General features: G+C 44.3%; 1 protein-coding gene across 1 annotated transcript in view; it reads right to left on the bottom strand.

The window, feature by feature from the left end:
* Reep5 (receptor accessory protein 5) overlaps positions 1–16486 on the bottom strand; it is a 28763-nt gene that overhangs the window by 6431 nt on the left and 5846 nt on the right. The window contains exon 3 of the mRNA XM_028762824.1: positions 6206–6344. Coding sequence (XP_028618657.1) covers positions 6206–6344 — 139 coding nt within the window. The remainder of the gene's footprint in view (positions 1–6205; positions 6345–16486) is intronic.

Raw genomic sequence — 16486 nt, 5'->3', positions numbered from 1 at the left:
AAAATATTCATTCTAGGTCAGGTCCAAGGATGAAGCCACAGGTATACACTATGATAAAATGAGGTCACGTGAAACTGTTGCTTTGAACTTATAATGAGCTTATCGAATGAAATACTGCTTTGAACTTACTATCAACATCCTTCTGTAACTCCCCTTTTGTGTAACAAGTTATCTATTAGGTAATTTTCTAAAGAACTTTTGTCTAAGAAAGTATAAGAAGGCCAGAGAGAAGGAATAAAGTGTGGTATCTGAAGCTCTGCCCCATCCGCTCACCAAATGTATGTATGTATATGTCTGCTGTATATACATACTGTGTAGGTAGGTATATGTGTATGCGTGTAAGTGTGTAAGAACACTTGTGGAGTTGATGAGACAGGTGGTCAGGTCCAACCAGAATATATGTGTGTGTGTGTGTGTGTGTGTGTATATCTGTGCATATGGCCTGTGTAAAATATTTTCTTTCTTTTCTTCTCTTTTCTTCCTGATTCAGTTAATGAGTCTTGTCTGGTCCTTGAGCTAGAGAGAAGGGAGCCCTAACAACTAAGCCTTCCTTTTTTCTAATCCCCTGATGCTAACAGAAAGAGTTTATTATAAGAAGCCAACGGTTTTTGGCCTTTATTAGCAAACAGTTATAGACAGAAGAACTGCCAAAGATAAATAAGGTTTGGCCACACCACTGACTCCACACCCCATCGCTGCCTTTCCTTGGGACCCTTTCACTCTGGCCGGACTCTGGCACAGAATATCGAAACTTCAGAGAAAGGAGGGATGTATTTCTGGCTAGTATCTTTTTTTTTTAAACATAAGATGTCTCATTTTTAGGAATAAATTATTCACAGAGACATATGCACATCAAAAGAAGGTACCAAGGTGAAATGCTAATGACTGACCAGATTAGAAATCAAAAGGGCCTGTCTCATGAGCTTAGGCAAGTGAGCACGGCTGAGTCCTCTTTCTGTTCTATAGGGTTTTAAGAAAATCATTTTTAAAAATTTTTTACATTTATTTACTTTACTGCACAAATGTTTGGCCTACAAGTACGTATGTGTACCATATGTGTATACAGTACCCACAGAGGCCAGAAGAGGGCATCAGATTCCTCTGGAACTGGAGTTATGGCTGGCTGCGAGCCACCATGTGAGTACTGGGAACTGAACCTGAGTCTTCTGCCAAGAGCAGCCGTTGCTCTTTGTGGCTGAGTCATCTCCCCAGCCCTGGCATGTTGTTTTTTTTTTTTTAATCTGCTATCAGGAGGACAACAGTATCATCTAAAGACCCTGCTATTGATGGAACCCTCTGAAATACCATCCACCCACAAAGATACTACCTTTGAGCAATCCAGTCAGGCTGATTCTCTTTTCTGGATGAATTAGGGCAAGACCAACAGATGGGGCCAGCTCAAACATCTCTAGTTCTGTCTTCAATGTGATTACTCTGTAGAATATACAGCCAGCTATCCACTTGGTACTTTCTGGTCCCCTCTAGCTAACTGTCTTGAGATAGTAAAATAATTACTGCTCTCCACTTCCATCCTCAGCACTCTGCAGTTCTCATATTAAAAATGAGGTTAATTACTGTTCAACTCTCGAGGCGATGCCTAGCTACCAGCTCTCGGAGCCCCTTCTCTTCATCTCGCAGATGTGACTGTGCTTTGTATGAAGCTCTCCTTCAAGCTGATAACTCTCCTAGAGACAGCCACAGGAGCCTACACTAACTGACAGATCAGATGAAGGGCACACACTGCTCTAAGGAGACTGCTGCAGCATCAGCACAGACACAATGACTCCATACACGACAATAAGCCAGGCAACTGTCTGTGGCTCAGTGCTATCACTGTCAAGAGTAGGGCTACAACTGATAGTCAGGGGACCATCGTGGTCAGAGTTTAAAGCTAATGCCAGAGAAAATGTGTTTCAATGGCTGGAGCTGGAGCTCAATGATACAGCGCTTGCCTAAAATGCACCAGGCCCAGAGGCCAAGCCCCAGCAACACACGCACACACGCACACACACAACACACACACACACACACACACACAGGAGAGAGAGAGAGAGAGAGAGAGAGAGAGAGAGAGAGAGAGAGAGAGAGAGAGAGAGAGAGAGAGAGTTGAGGGAGGGAGACTGAGATTGATAATTTTTGGAGACAGGGTTTCTCTATGTAGTTCTGCCTGTCCTGCAACCTCCTCTGTAGACCTGGCTGATCTTGAACTCACCTGTCTCCAAATCTCCCAGTGCTGGGATTAAAGGTATGGGCCACCACTGCAGAAAGTGATTTTATGTATCAACTTTTCCTACTATGCTACAATGAATTGGTCAGAAACCTAAGTCTTAGACACACAATACCATTTATGTTCTGATGACATGTAAGTAGAAGAAAAACTCAAAATACAATATATACTCATAAAGTGGCCTTATGTAAACCTGTATAATTAAGGGGAAAAGGAAATCTAGACCTTGGAAGGCCTCTGCAATACAGCCAGAGGAGACGGGCTGAATTTAAAATCAATTCTTCAAAAAATAAATAACTAAAATCAATTGTTCAAGCCAGGCCGTGGTGGCGCATGCACACCTTTGATACCAGCACTTAGGAGGCAGAGGCAGGTGGATCTCTGTGAGTTTGAGGCCAGCCTGGTCTACAGAGTTCTAGGACAGACAGGGTTATATAGTGAGACCCTGTATCAGAAAATCAAAACAAAACAAAAATCAATCATTCAAGATGTGCACAGTAATTTGAGGTCACCTGAGCATAAACCCTGTCTTAAGGAAAAAGTAAAACAAAGATGGCTGCTCTTCCTGAACCACAAGCAAAGAACAGAACAGGCGAGGGAGACCATTTCCCCTTTTTATTCTGAAGCATCCCACTTTTAGTTTGTTGCTGTGATAATATAGTCTCACAAAAAGCAACCCAGGGAGCAACGGGGTTTGTTACAACTTCTGTCAGCAAAGGGGGGCAGGGCAGTAACTCCTGCCCGGAACTTGAAGCAGACACCATGGGAACAGTGCTTGTTGGCTCACTCATTCTCATGGTAACTGGCTTCCTTCACAGCCCAGGACCACCTGCCAGGGAACGGTAGCACCCACAGTTGATCAAAATAATCCCCCAAAGACAAGCCTGCAGTCCAGTCTGACTGGGGAGTCCTTCAGGAGGCCCACTTCTCAGCCACTCTAGTTTGGGTCAAGTCCACAGTTAGAAGCTAAGCAGGACATAAAGGGCATTTATTCCACAGCCTGAAAGAGTTTATAAATCCCTTGGAGGAAAACTGGTTCACAGACCAAAATAATAAGATACTGGATGAGTACACTGTTTCTAAAGAAAGACAACATAATCAACTACAGACCTCGTCAGGAGCAAAAGCACAACTGAGTGATGTGGAATTTTACAAGAGATTGTTTCTACACCCACAAAAGTGAGGCAGTTGCGCAAGCCCAGAGGCCAGAGCTCCACCACAGAGTCCTGGAACCCATAACAGATGTAGATCCAACAGAGGACCTTCACACACAGACACACACACAGACACACACACACACTCACACACACACACTCTCACACACACACTCTCTCTCTCACACACACACACACTCTCACACACACACTCTTTTTTTTTTCTTTTTTTTTTTTTTGGTTTTTGGAGACAGGGTTTCTCTGTGTAGCCCTGGCTGTCCTGGAACTCACTCTGTAGACCAGGCTGGCCTCGAACTCAGAAATCCGTCTGCCTCTGCCTCCCAAGTGCTGGGATTAGAGGCGTGCGCCACCACTGCCCGGCTAATGGCCTACACACACACTCTCATACACACACACACACTCTCTCACATACACACATACACACACACTCTCTCTCTCACACACACTCTCTCACACACACACACTCTCCCTCACACATACACACACACTCTCTCTCTCACACATACACACACACACTCTCACATACACATACACACTCTCACATACACACACACACACACACACTCTCTCACACACACATTCTCCCTCACACATATACACACACACTCTCTCACACACACACACTCTCTCTCACTCACACACACACACACACACACACACACTCTCACACACTCTCTCACACACACACACACTCTCACACACACACACACTCTTTTTTTTTTCTTTTTTTTTTTTTTTGGTTTTTGGAGACAGGGTTTCTCTGTGTAGCCCTGGCTGTCCTGGAACTCACTCTGTAGACCAGGCTAGCCTCGAACTCAGAAATCCACCTGCCTCTGCCTCCCAAGTGCTGGGATTAGAGGCGTGCGCCACCACTGCCCGGCTAATGGCCTACACACACACTCTCTCTCTCACATACACACACACTCTCTCTCACACACACACACTCTCCCTCACACATACACACACATAGTCTCTCTTTCACACACTCTCACATACAAGTAAAATAAAATTAAAATAAGTGCCGAGCAATACTAGTTAGGCTTGGAAATTATGACAGATGAAATACAAGAACCAACACATGGCATTACTGCAGAGTGGCTGTAACTATGAGCAAATGTAAGAACCGGACAGTCAGACCGCAGGAAGAGGAGCATGTGAACAGACTTTCTAAGATTAAGACTAAGATCAGATAGCAAAGGAAGCTACATCTATTGTATCTCAGAATTAGAAATCCAGATTAAGGAGCTGGCGGAGTAGGTCAGTGGTGGAGCACTTGCCTAGCATGTGCAAGGCCCTGGTCAGACTTGCGGCCCAGAAAAACACAAGAAGCCAAAGCACGAGACAGCATGCTACCATCTAATCTGCACCCAAGCTTCCTCAGATTAGAAAGCATTTACGTATGCAAGTGTATAACAATAACTGTAAATGTCATAAGATATATAAGTAACAACTGTTAGGTGTAAGAACCCCAAACTTCCATGTGCTACATGCACGCCAACAACATGACCAGGCTGAATAGCATCTTCAAAGTTGTAATTTTGTGAGTGGGAATGACTTGGGCATGGAGAGGCTGTAAGAATCTGGTCGGATGTGAGGAGGAAAGAGAGCCATGTCATCTTTCAAAATAATGTACAGAACACAAGCAAGCATGGAAGCCACACCAATTTACAGACAGAGAAATAACTGGCAAAGCTAAATTGTCATAAATGAGGAAAGTGAGCTTTTAAAAAAATAACATTTATTCTTATTTTGTGTGCATGAGTGTTCAGTTTTCATGTGCCTGGTGCCCCTAGAGGCCAGAAGAAAAGCAGAGTCCCCGGAACTGGAGTTACAGATAGTTGTGAGCTGCCATGTGGGTGCTGGGACTTGAACCTAGATCCTCTCTGATGGCAACAAGTACTTTCAACCACTGAGCCATCTCTCCAGCCCTAACAATGGTTATTTTTAAGGAAGTGCAGAATGGATTGTTTTGTTTTCAAAATCTTTCAGAGTGACCTGAATCTTTAAATTATATCATATGTACTTTGTACTAATAAAAAGGGACACAGGACAGCCTGGAGCGAGCCCCTCGTGGCTGGACACTCCACCTTCTCTGGTTTGCAAAGTCTGTAGTCTGAGAACCAGAGGCAGTGGTTACATCATACCCACTCTTCTGAAGAAGACACCTGGGCAACCATCTGAAGACAGCTTGAAAAATCGCCATGTTCATGAAATAAACAACTCTCTCCCTCTCGTTCCCCTCTGGGGAAGCCAGAAGCCCACAGAGATCCAGTTATAAATGAGTTTCAGTTTCCTGTCCTTTCCCCCAAATGCTGGCAGCTTAGGCTAGTCCCGTGCCAAACACAAAGTTTGGCGGGGCTGAGCTTGACTACCACACAGCCAAAGTTACCATAACTTTCTCAGCCAACAAGACATTTTCTTTCTCCAAATCTATAATGGAAAATGTTTGGTTTTTTCCCAAAAATAATGACTCCTATTCAGCACTATGAATGTTGAAAGCATATGAAGTCTACCACACATCACTGCATGAAGATTAATCTGTGTCAGTCACAGGACTTCCATTCCCTGTGATTATTAAACACACCTCTGACACGAGCTACCCTGGCTCTTCCAAGGCCTTCAACAGAGGAATGAGAGGGGAATCCTGCTTTCTTCCCTGTAATCTGAGATAAGAACCACTGGCATCCGACACCCAAGCCCTTGCTCCTGCTGCTCCTGGTACAGAGGTCCTGAGATGGAGTCTGAGAGACAGAGGGTAAAGGAGACACATGTGGAGGAGAGGAGCCATCAGACATCACTGTACCTTCAGCATGTAGTAGAAGGGGAACCAGGACAGGAAGAGATCGGAGAAGAATTCAGCAATGCTAAACACACCGTACACCACCCAGTATGTCAGCCACTGGGTGTCGTCATCTTTGTTGGGACTCTCGATGGCTTTCATTCTGAAAAGCAATGTAAAAGAAAATACATCATCAAATAGTATTCTCCAACACCAAAAACTCAAGCAGATGTGTGTTGGCATACATGAACTGCAGATCTCGGGGCAGAGGCAGGAGGATCTCTGTAAATTCCAAACCAGCCAAATACATAACAAGACCCTGTCAAAAACAATTTTAAATACCTTCATAATAGCCTGTAGGGTGTTTTTTTGTTGTTGCTGCTGGGTTTTTGTTTTGTTTTTAGAGGAAGAAACTTAGCTTAGAGAAGACAGGCAGTATTGGTACAGTAGCAGACCTGGCTTATACCTAGGACCACCTCCCAAGCCTGTGCTCTCTCCACTGTAGAGAGTTGTTTCCTTAATTAGAAAAGGAACTCACCATCAGACTGGACAGCACCTAGCAACATGCCTGGTATAAAATGTGCATTTCATGTTTCCTAACCAATATTAGTATAATAGAAGGTTTGCCATCTTACTTGTGGACGGTACCAGAGATCTTATCCTGTACTAGGAAAAGCCAAGGTCCACAGGTCATGGAGCATAAAGAGCAGAGAAAGGTCACAGTCTCAAAGAGTAAATCTCCTGAAGACCCTCTACCGTCATCCCTCCTACTTACTGGGGCAGGGGAGGGACCATCAGAAGCGAAAAGTCTGAGCTGGTGTTCTAGTCTGCTGGCTCCAGCCCACCCAGAGGAGACGGTAAAACACAGTATCTAGTTCCTTCTTGAGACCTACTAATTCACACTCTGGAAGGTGGCAGACGACCACATGCTCTCAGCAAGTTGTACTGGAGCCAGGTGGGTGGCACCCGCCCTCAGAAGGTAAAAGCAAGAGAATCTCAAGTTCCAAGCCAAACTGCTGCCTCAAAAAATAACAATAAACAAAAGAGGGCTGGGAAGATGGCTCAGCGGGTAAAGAACAGAAGTAAGGACCTGGTCCAGATGCCCAGAACCCATGTAAAGCCAAACTCAGTACTGTGTGTCTAATCTCATCCCTACTATGGCAGATGGGAGGCAGACAACCATCTTCAGAAGCTGACTAGCCAACTAGCCTGGTGTACACAGTGGCAAACAAGAGACTCTGCCTCACCTGATACTGTCCTCTGACCCCCCACAGGGGTGTCAGAGTAAGCTACCCCAACACATTAAGATTTTAAAAAGAAAGCTGTGCAGTTGTTCCTATCACAGAGTCAACTTGACTTCTTTAAAGGTCTCATGAACATAGTGCTTTTGGGGAGAAGGGCAAGACGGGGTTTCTCTGTGTAGCCCTGGAACTCACTCTGTAGACCAGGCTGGCCTTGAACTCAGAGATCTGCCTGCCTCTGCCTCCTGAGTGCTGGGATTAAACACATGCACTGGCACCACCTGGCTTGGCATGATGCTTTATAATAACAAGGAGGCAGAAGAAGGTTTTATTTGGAAAACATTGATCTGAAGACTATAACTACCACTTCCTATGAGGCTAGTTCTCTCTGGGGCTTCGTTATAACCAAACTCCAAAGTGAGCACGCTCCCTTAACTTCTCTCCTGAGGAACTAGCTAATAGATTTCCTTATAAACAGTTTTCTCTAACAATGACACAGTCTGTGCTTTAGGGAGTAAAAGGCCTTTGATATATACACACAGAGAAACAGAGAATAGAGGGTATACATCGGATGAAATGAAATCATTTGAACTTTCTACTTAAAGTAAACTATCAAAAACTAATTACACTGGGTCAGGATAATGGGCACACTATGCCTGGCTTTGCAACCAGTTCACCACTCTGCCAACACCACTTATTCTAACCTTGGGGGAGGGGATTTCATTCTCTCTGGGCTTTAGCTTGGTCATCTACCAAGTGACATGATAAACCTTACTGTGTTACCATGACAACTGCATTACAGCAGTTAGTATACATAATGTATTTATAAACACTGAATGACACAGAATAAATATGTCTGTAATAGGTAATAATTATAGTAATTTTTATTAAAACCCATAGAGAGGTGAGCAATTAAAGAGAGAAAAAGATCAGTAGTCCCTAAGATCTGGAACAGGAAATATTATTAGTAAGGCTGAAGGGAGAACGGAGAATTGTCTGTAGATTTTAAATATACTTCAAATCCTATGTGCTACAAGAAGAAAGACCGCTGAAGTCCCCAAAGGCCTGTCTGTGCAGGTCAGGAAACTGTTGAATACTGGTCAAACACTCTTTGGGCCAACCCTGGAAGTATACTGGGAAAATGTATTGTCTTTAGCAGTGAACTGGTACTAATCACACACAGGGCATGTACAAGCCTCTCGTGGCTAACAGGGGCTCAACAGCCGGTTCTGGCTGACCTCATTCCTTGTGGGCTCTCCTCCTTGTTCATACCTCGGATGCTGTGTTTGCTAGGTTTTTGAAACAAAGCCAAGAACTGAAGATGTTAAAGCACAGCATCAAAGACATAAAGAAAAGTAAAGCTGAGATGGTCATGAGCTACCAGTCTTCTCTCCCTCACAAACCAGATGCCATTAAAGACAGCTGAAAACATTCCCTGATCCAGACATGACTAAGCTGCAACTCTCAGGACTCAGGTGATACAGAGGTGTCCACCCACACTCAGCTGTAACACACTCCTCTCTCTAGTAGGAATGCTGACTGAAGACCCGGCTCTGCAGAGGGGGCAGGGCTATATGGGAACTTCCGGTCTTTCTGTTCAATTTTACTGTGGATCTATAATAACACTTAAAAACAGGCTACTTTAAAAAGAAAACTCTGCTTACAAACTAGATATTTTATAACTTATTTTTTAATTCTTATATTACATTATGCTGTTTAGTTTGGGATTCAGGGGATTGGTGTTGTTTACTTTTTTGTTTAGTTTTGTTTCGTTTAGTTTTGTTTTTGAGACAGGGTTTCTCTGTGTAACCCTGGCTGTCCTGGAACTTTCTCTGTAGACCAGGCTGGCCTCAAATGGAAAGAACCGCCTGGCTCTGCCTCCCAGCTACTGGAATTAAAGTAGCCCAAGCTACTTTTTTTTTTTTAAATGGGTCTCTTGTAGAGCATGCTGGCCTCAAATGTGACATGTAACCGAGGTGCTCCCTGACTGACTCTCCAGCCAAGCCTGGTCTCTCAGGCATTGTGACTGCAGTGTGCACTATCACAAGTGGTTTCACTTTAGCTGTTTTGATGAAGGCAGAGCACATCTTTTCCTATCGGCACACTCCGTGTGTGCTAGCAGCATCCGAGTTTATATACACTGCAACCAAATCTCTATAACTGGCAGTAGGGTGCTGAGTTTGTGAATGGTGGTCACTGCCACCATTAAACTTTCACAGAAACGTTACTGCATCAGAAATTCCAGAAACACTCCATGCCCCTCTCACGGCCCAGTGTGACTCCCTCCCTCCCTCCCTGCCAACCATTCCTTCCTCACACACACCCCCAGCATGAGTTTGTGCAGGTTAACTGGCAGAGAGGCTTTGAGTAGGGGAAGCCAGGTCCAGGGGGAGACTCAGTCTCAACCCACTGTGGTAATCCCGGTGCCTTTGTTTGATGTACTCCTAGAACTCCTAATCGCACGTTCAGAAGGCATGGCTGTCACCAGTAACATGGGAGGGAAAGATGCCCAACAGCTGAAGGATAAAATGTCCCTGCTGATAAAATGAGATCCTCACAGCTAAAACCACTCCTTACTCTCCCTCTTCCAGTCTGTTGAGCGAGCGTGTTTCTCAGGGGTACAGCACCTGCCCAGCGTGTGCAAGCCTCTGCATTCAACCCCAGAGCTGCACACACAGATCACAAGTGAAACCATGGCAGAAGCCCCGAGGAGAGCCTGCAGCAGCCTCCGCTGGCTCTCAACAGAACCGTTTGTTCTCAGTGAGCACAGTAGAGTTTCTGTGTTTACATGTCAACTGTTGGCCTATTCATTTCCTCCAAGCTGAGTCCTCTTCTTCAGACAGAGTCTCTCTTGAGAGTAATATAACAACAGCACTTGGAAGTAGAGGCAGGAGCCAGGGGTATGTTTAGTGGTTATCACACTTCCCTTGTATACACAGGCCCTGGTTCAATCCCCAGTACTACAATAACAGAAGTTTAAGCAACTAAAAAATATAACAAATATGAATTAATGCTACTCAACTCTTATGTAGTATTTTGGATTACAAATATGCTATTATCTACATCATTAACAAATTAAAACTGGCAAACAGAAAGAAGCTACGGGGAGAAAGAGCATGTTCTATTTTAAGTATTTATTATAATTGTAATTATTGAAATTTTCCTCATCTATGAATTATAATTCCTTTTCCTTGGGACAGACATTATATTTGTTACTTAAATACAGATAACCAATTAGGCACTTTAAAATTACATTTATCTAAAGAGAGAGAGAGAGAGAGAGAATATGTATTCTCACATGCTGTAGCACACATGTAGGTCAGAGGACATTTTGCAGAAGTTAGCTCTCTCCTCCCACACTGGTGCTGGGAATTGAATTCAGGTCATCAGGCTTGGGGGCACATGCCTCCACCCCATGAATCATCTCCATGTCCCCTCGATTAAGCATTTCTAACAATACATTGACTCTTTTAGACTTAAAGGTTCTTCCTGCCCAATGTATAGCTCAACATTCTTTCATGTCATTAAGCCGAAAAATGTCAGTTTGCTATACTCCGTAGAGTATGTAAGGACAAGTGTGTACAACCTATGGAATGTGTGTCACTGTACACAACAGAAGGTGAACATACATAGAAGACGTTGTCCATGTCTATGTCCTGCCTGCCACATAATAAGCTCGAGAGGTACATACAACAGACAATCCTACTGGCTTGATTTTCTTTACTTTGTTCTTAGAATACAGAGAAATGGATGAAGTGAATCCGATCTCCAGTTTGTTTGCTTTCCCTCCATTAAGTGTGCACTAGTGTGCACTAGTGTAGTTAATGTGACCTGGGGGCCACCACAGATTATCAGTTACAACACAGCCACCTAAGTGCACTTGACCCCAGGACACAGTCCCAAATGGTTCTCAGAGATCTACAATCAAACATTTAAGAAGTCTCAGAGCCAGATAGTGTCACAAGCATGCAGCACCCAGAAGGGAGGCTGGGGTGAATTCAAAACCAGTCTAGACTACATAGTGACATCCAAAATAAAGGTAAAAGCTCTTCCTAATTAGCCTGTACATGTGCTTGTGGCAGAGGGGTCTACCACGGAGAGGCAGAGTACGGAAAACAAGTCTCAATGGAAATGAGTTTAAGAAAATGGATTTAAGCTCATTTTTGTTGTTGTACCTCCTAGATGGTAGGCTACAGCAAGATGAAGCTGAATCTCCTTCCTACTGGCTGCCAGGAAATCACTAAAGTGGATGAGGATGGCAAACCACACATCCTGTGAGAAACCATGGCAACAGAGTAGCTGCTTACGCTTGGGGTGAAGAGTGGAAATGATGCATGGTCCAAATCCTTGATGGACCCTCAGCAGAGTGTGCCTGCCGGAGTCAGGGTGCTCTTGTTAACAGACCAAGGAGAACTGGAGAGACAGAGCCTAAGCCTGCTCAAGGATGCATTGTGGGTGCCAATCTGAGTGTTCTCAACTTGGTTACCCCAAAAGAGATGGGGCGGGGCTACTCCTGGACTGACAGGTATCATTCTGCTTCAATGGTTGAGGCTCAAGCTAGCAGAATCTGCAAACTTTCAATCTCTCTAATGGAGATGATGTCTGCCAGCATGGTGTCAAACAGTCCCTAAAAGAGGGTAAGAAGCCAGGACCAAAGCACCCAGGATTCAGCCTCTCGTTACTTGTGGATCCTGCAACACAAATGTGGACTTACTGTTCTGAAGAAACTAAGAAAGCGAGGCTGCAGAGCAGGCTTAACTTCTGGCCAAGAGAATGAAGGAAACCAAAGAAGCCCAGGAGCAGATGGACAAGAGGCGCACACAGGCCATCCTCACAGAGCTTCTACGCCTGAGTCTGAGGCCAGTCAAAAGTTAAGTCTTTACCAGGAACAAACAAATGATTGGATTTTGGGTCCTCCACCCCACAAAAGAAGAAAAGAAAGTAGATTTAAAGTTCAAACCTTGTTAGTTCTGGTTAGTTACACTCTGCTTGGGGACAACCTGTTCCACTGAACCAAAGCAGGAAGAAACCCCAAGCCACACAAACTTACAGTGCTGAAGAATAAAACCTTACAGTTCTTTTCATCTTTGAGTAATGATGTTTTTAACAGGTGGTGTAAGCGCAGGAAAAAATAACAAGTTAGTCAAGGAAAAATTAATGAAAGAAAACAGTATTTGGGAATATTCATAATTCTCAAATTGTCTGAAAGTCCCATGCGGTGAAATTAGGAAGTCCTAAGTATGACTAGGTCACTTCCCCTTGTACACCATAGAAAGAAGGGTCCTCAGTGCCTGCTTTTGGGACTCTTTTTTCTTTTTTTCTTTTTTCTTGTTTTGTGTTTCTCTATGTAACACAACCCTGGCTGTCCCGGACTCCATTTGTAGACCAGGCTGGCCTCAAACTCAGAGATCCATCTGCCTCTGCCTCCCGAGTGCTGGGATTAAAGGTGTGCACCACCATGCCTGGCCTGCTTCTGTGACTCTTTACACATAATAATGTTGAGTTTTATAAACAGAAGCTGAGGTACAGCAAGACGGCTCAGCTAGTGAAGGCAGACGGCTTGAGTTCCATCCTTCGAGGCCACATGTCTGTAATCCCAACCCCATCACTCTGACCATAAGACTGTGGTCCCCTCATCCAGCCGCTCACATACAGCACCCTGTCTGAAATGAGAAAGACTCTGCCACAAAACAAGGCCTGAGGAGAGCCGGCTGGAGAGATGGCCACCACTAAGAGCTCTTACTGTTCTTACAGAGGACCTGGATTCAGTTCCCAGCATCCACATCAGGTGATGAGAAACTGCTTGTAATTCCAGCTCCAACACCTCCAGAACCCTCAAGCCCTTGCCCTTACACACATACTCTCTCATATGTACACACATGTGTGTGCACAATTTAAAACAACAAAAATATACTTTAAACAAAGCAATGAAATCTAAGGAGCAACAGATGACAAATATCCTCTGATCTCTACACATACTCATTTGCTCTCTTCACACCCCCACTAAATACAAATATATATACGTATATATACATATATATGTATGTATAATTTCTTTTAAGTTGGGCTCTTTACCCAGGAGTAACACACTTTGTAATTATCAACTCCATATTAGCAGGCTTCTGAAGTGTCACACATAATACACTTAGACACATACTATGGTTTATGTGTCACTCAGAATCAAGTCACATAAAGTGAAGAATCTATCTTCAAAGCACCAGGACAACCATTGTGAACAAAACCAAAGGCTTTATAACTATAATATCTATGTTAAGTGTGGTTTAACTTCAGCCAAGTGTAATGGTACAAGCCTAAAATCCCAGAACAGGAGAACCGAGGCAGGGGGATAATGAGTTCCAGACCAGTGAGTTACTCATTACAACTGCTCTCTAAGAGCCAGGGGCTGGGATGTCTGTCAACACTACAGCACATGCATAGCGTGCGGACCTAGGTGGTAAGTTAAAGCTACATGACAAGTAACAGAGGGAAGTTAATAGTACTTCTAATCCATGCTCACAAAACACAGCAAATGCCTCCAGTGTACTGGGCAGGGGGACCTTATCTGAGAGACACCAGACATCCTGCACAAAGCTAATGTGTTCAGAGCTGATTTAATGAAAGAAAATGTTGACACCAGATTTTCTTCACTACATAAGGATACTGCATGAGTCTACAGGACACACAAAAGGCCACGTGGGATGCATCTAACTGAAATCCAGACCAGGGAGCAGGCTCCTTGGGCTCTAAAACCAGTTCCCACACACTTCTGTTACTTCTGCTCCCTGTCTGCAAGAGTGGGAATTATCATCACATCTACATAACAGGATCGTTCTGAACATTAAATGAGCTATATTTGTGAAGGCCTTAGACAAAGATGTATGTAATGTTCAGCAAAATAAAATACTACAAAAGTATCCAGCAGCTGGGTAAGAATAAAATTCTTGGGGCTGGAGAGATGGCTCGGTAGTTATGAGCTCATACTGGCCTTGGAGAGGATCAGAGTTCCATGTGTGACACCCTCAGGTGGAGCACAACCGCCTGTAACTTCAACTTCAGGTGATCCAGTGTCTCTGGCCTCTTTCAGCACCCACATCATGCCCCCACACACCACACAGACACACAATTTAAAATAATAAAAATAAATCTTTTCAGAAAAAAAAAATCCTTTTTGTTTTTAAGAGAAGGTCTCACCCTGGCTGGGCTAGAATCCACTATGTAGACCAGGATGGCTCAGACTCACAGAACTCTGCCTGTCTCCACCTTTACAGTGCTGGGGATGAAATGCATATGTCATCATGCCCAGAGAAAATAAAATTCTTTATTCTGGTGCCTCGAGTTTAAACTGGGCTAGAGAACATTAAGAAAACAAAATGACACGTCCTCAAGGTGGATGTGAGATTTCAAAAATTTTAAATACAGATGCCATATTGATGAACTCTAAACATGTTTATAGTCTGTAAGATTAGCACTGACATGTCTAAAGGTGATGTCACGTTCCTGTGTAGTAGCTGAGGGCTGTAGGTCAAGCCTAGCCTCTGTATAACCTTGGGAACACATCATCTCTAGCTCCTCTCCCTTCCTCCTCTGTGTTCGAGTGTGCGAGTCCCCTAGACTATCATTTCTCTCTCCTCAACACTTCCCTCTCTCTCCCTCCTCCCCTCTTTTTTCTTAGGGGGTGCAAGGCTGGCCTCAGCCTGGCCTCAAACCTGCTGTGCAACTAAGCATAACTTTCATCTCCTGCTGTTCCAGGCTCAGCTTTCTAAGTGCTAGGGCTGTAGGTGTGTGTTCACCATGCCTGACCACAGAATAGCATTTCAAACTAAAAGGGGCTGTGGATTAGCTCAGTGGTGGTATGCTTTAGTAGTACCCACAAGGCCCTGTGTTCAACCCCCTACAGAAAACAAAAACCAAAACACACTCAACACTAAAGGACCTTGGTTTGTATCTAAAGCTGAATTCTGGCAACTCTGGGAGAGTAGCAGCCTGCATTTTCTAAGCACATAAGAACAAAAAGAAAGACACAGATGTCTGTGCAGAATTTTAAACCAAGAGCTTTCTGAGTAGGACAGAAAATCAACCCTCCCTCTCTCTCCTCACTGCAGGGCAATAATAAACAGAAAACCACGTCATTAGACTGCATTGTGACTCTACTTGTACAGAGAAGCAGGGATGGGACTCACTGCCCTGGCTGAACCAGCGCCACGCTGCCACACCACCATGCTGCCATGCCACCACACCACCAAAGAGTCCTTGTAGGTCTCAGGCAACAAGCTTTGTGTATGAAGGTACAGAGTCCCATACTCTGCTGGTCTCGGGGCCTCTTAATGGAGCACTGCCACTAAAAGCTGCACAGAGTTACAGAAGCCCAAAGTGTACAATCCCACCTATGTAAAATGTGCAGAGCACATTCATTGAGACAAAATGTTAGCTAAGGCTACTCAAGAGTTGAAAAGGGAGACATGGGAATAACTGTTAGTGCTTCCCTTTTGGCGGGGGGATAATAAAAATCTTCAGAACTAGACAGTGGAGATGTTTGCACAGATCTGTGAATGTCCTGGACACTGAAGTATATACACTGGCTATGGGGAGAAGAAGAGGTGGGTCTGTCTTTATAACAGGTTCCATTGTTGTCCAGGCTTATCTTATCAGTGAGATGAAGGTAGATCTGTCAACAGTTCTTGATAACAAAAAGGCTGGAATTAGCTTCCAGATTGCCTAGACAGGGTGGCCAGAAAGTCTAAACACAGAGAGATTAGGGGGCTCAAAGAGATTGTGTACACAGAGAAAAAAAGACCCCCAGGAAGGAGGCCTGTGGGCAGGCACAGGCTCCCCGATCAGCACTGTTTCCGCACTCGAGCTTTCACACTCCTGACCTGGGGCCAGATGCACCTGAGCCTCACCCATGAATTTCTCAAGGGGGTGAGTAATGGAAAAAGGCAGGAGGCCAAATAAGCTTTTCCAAATTTCATTTCCACACCCTGCAATCTGTAGGCCCCAATGCTGACCTTTAGATGCAATCTGTATGCCCCTCCATCATGGCACAGGGGAAGTCTGTATGCCCCTC

This window comes from Grammomys surdaster, unplaced genomic scaffold (genome assembly GCF_004785775.1).
Source record: "Grammomys surdaster isolate TR1022 unplaced genomic scaffold, NIH_TR_1.0 135, whole genome shotgun sequence".
Classification (NCBI taxonomy): Eukaryota; Metazoa; Chordata; class Mammalia; order Rodentia; family Muridae; genus Grammomys; species Grammomys surdaster.
This window is presented reverse-complemented; position numbering and strand designations above follow the sequence as displayed.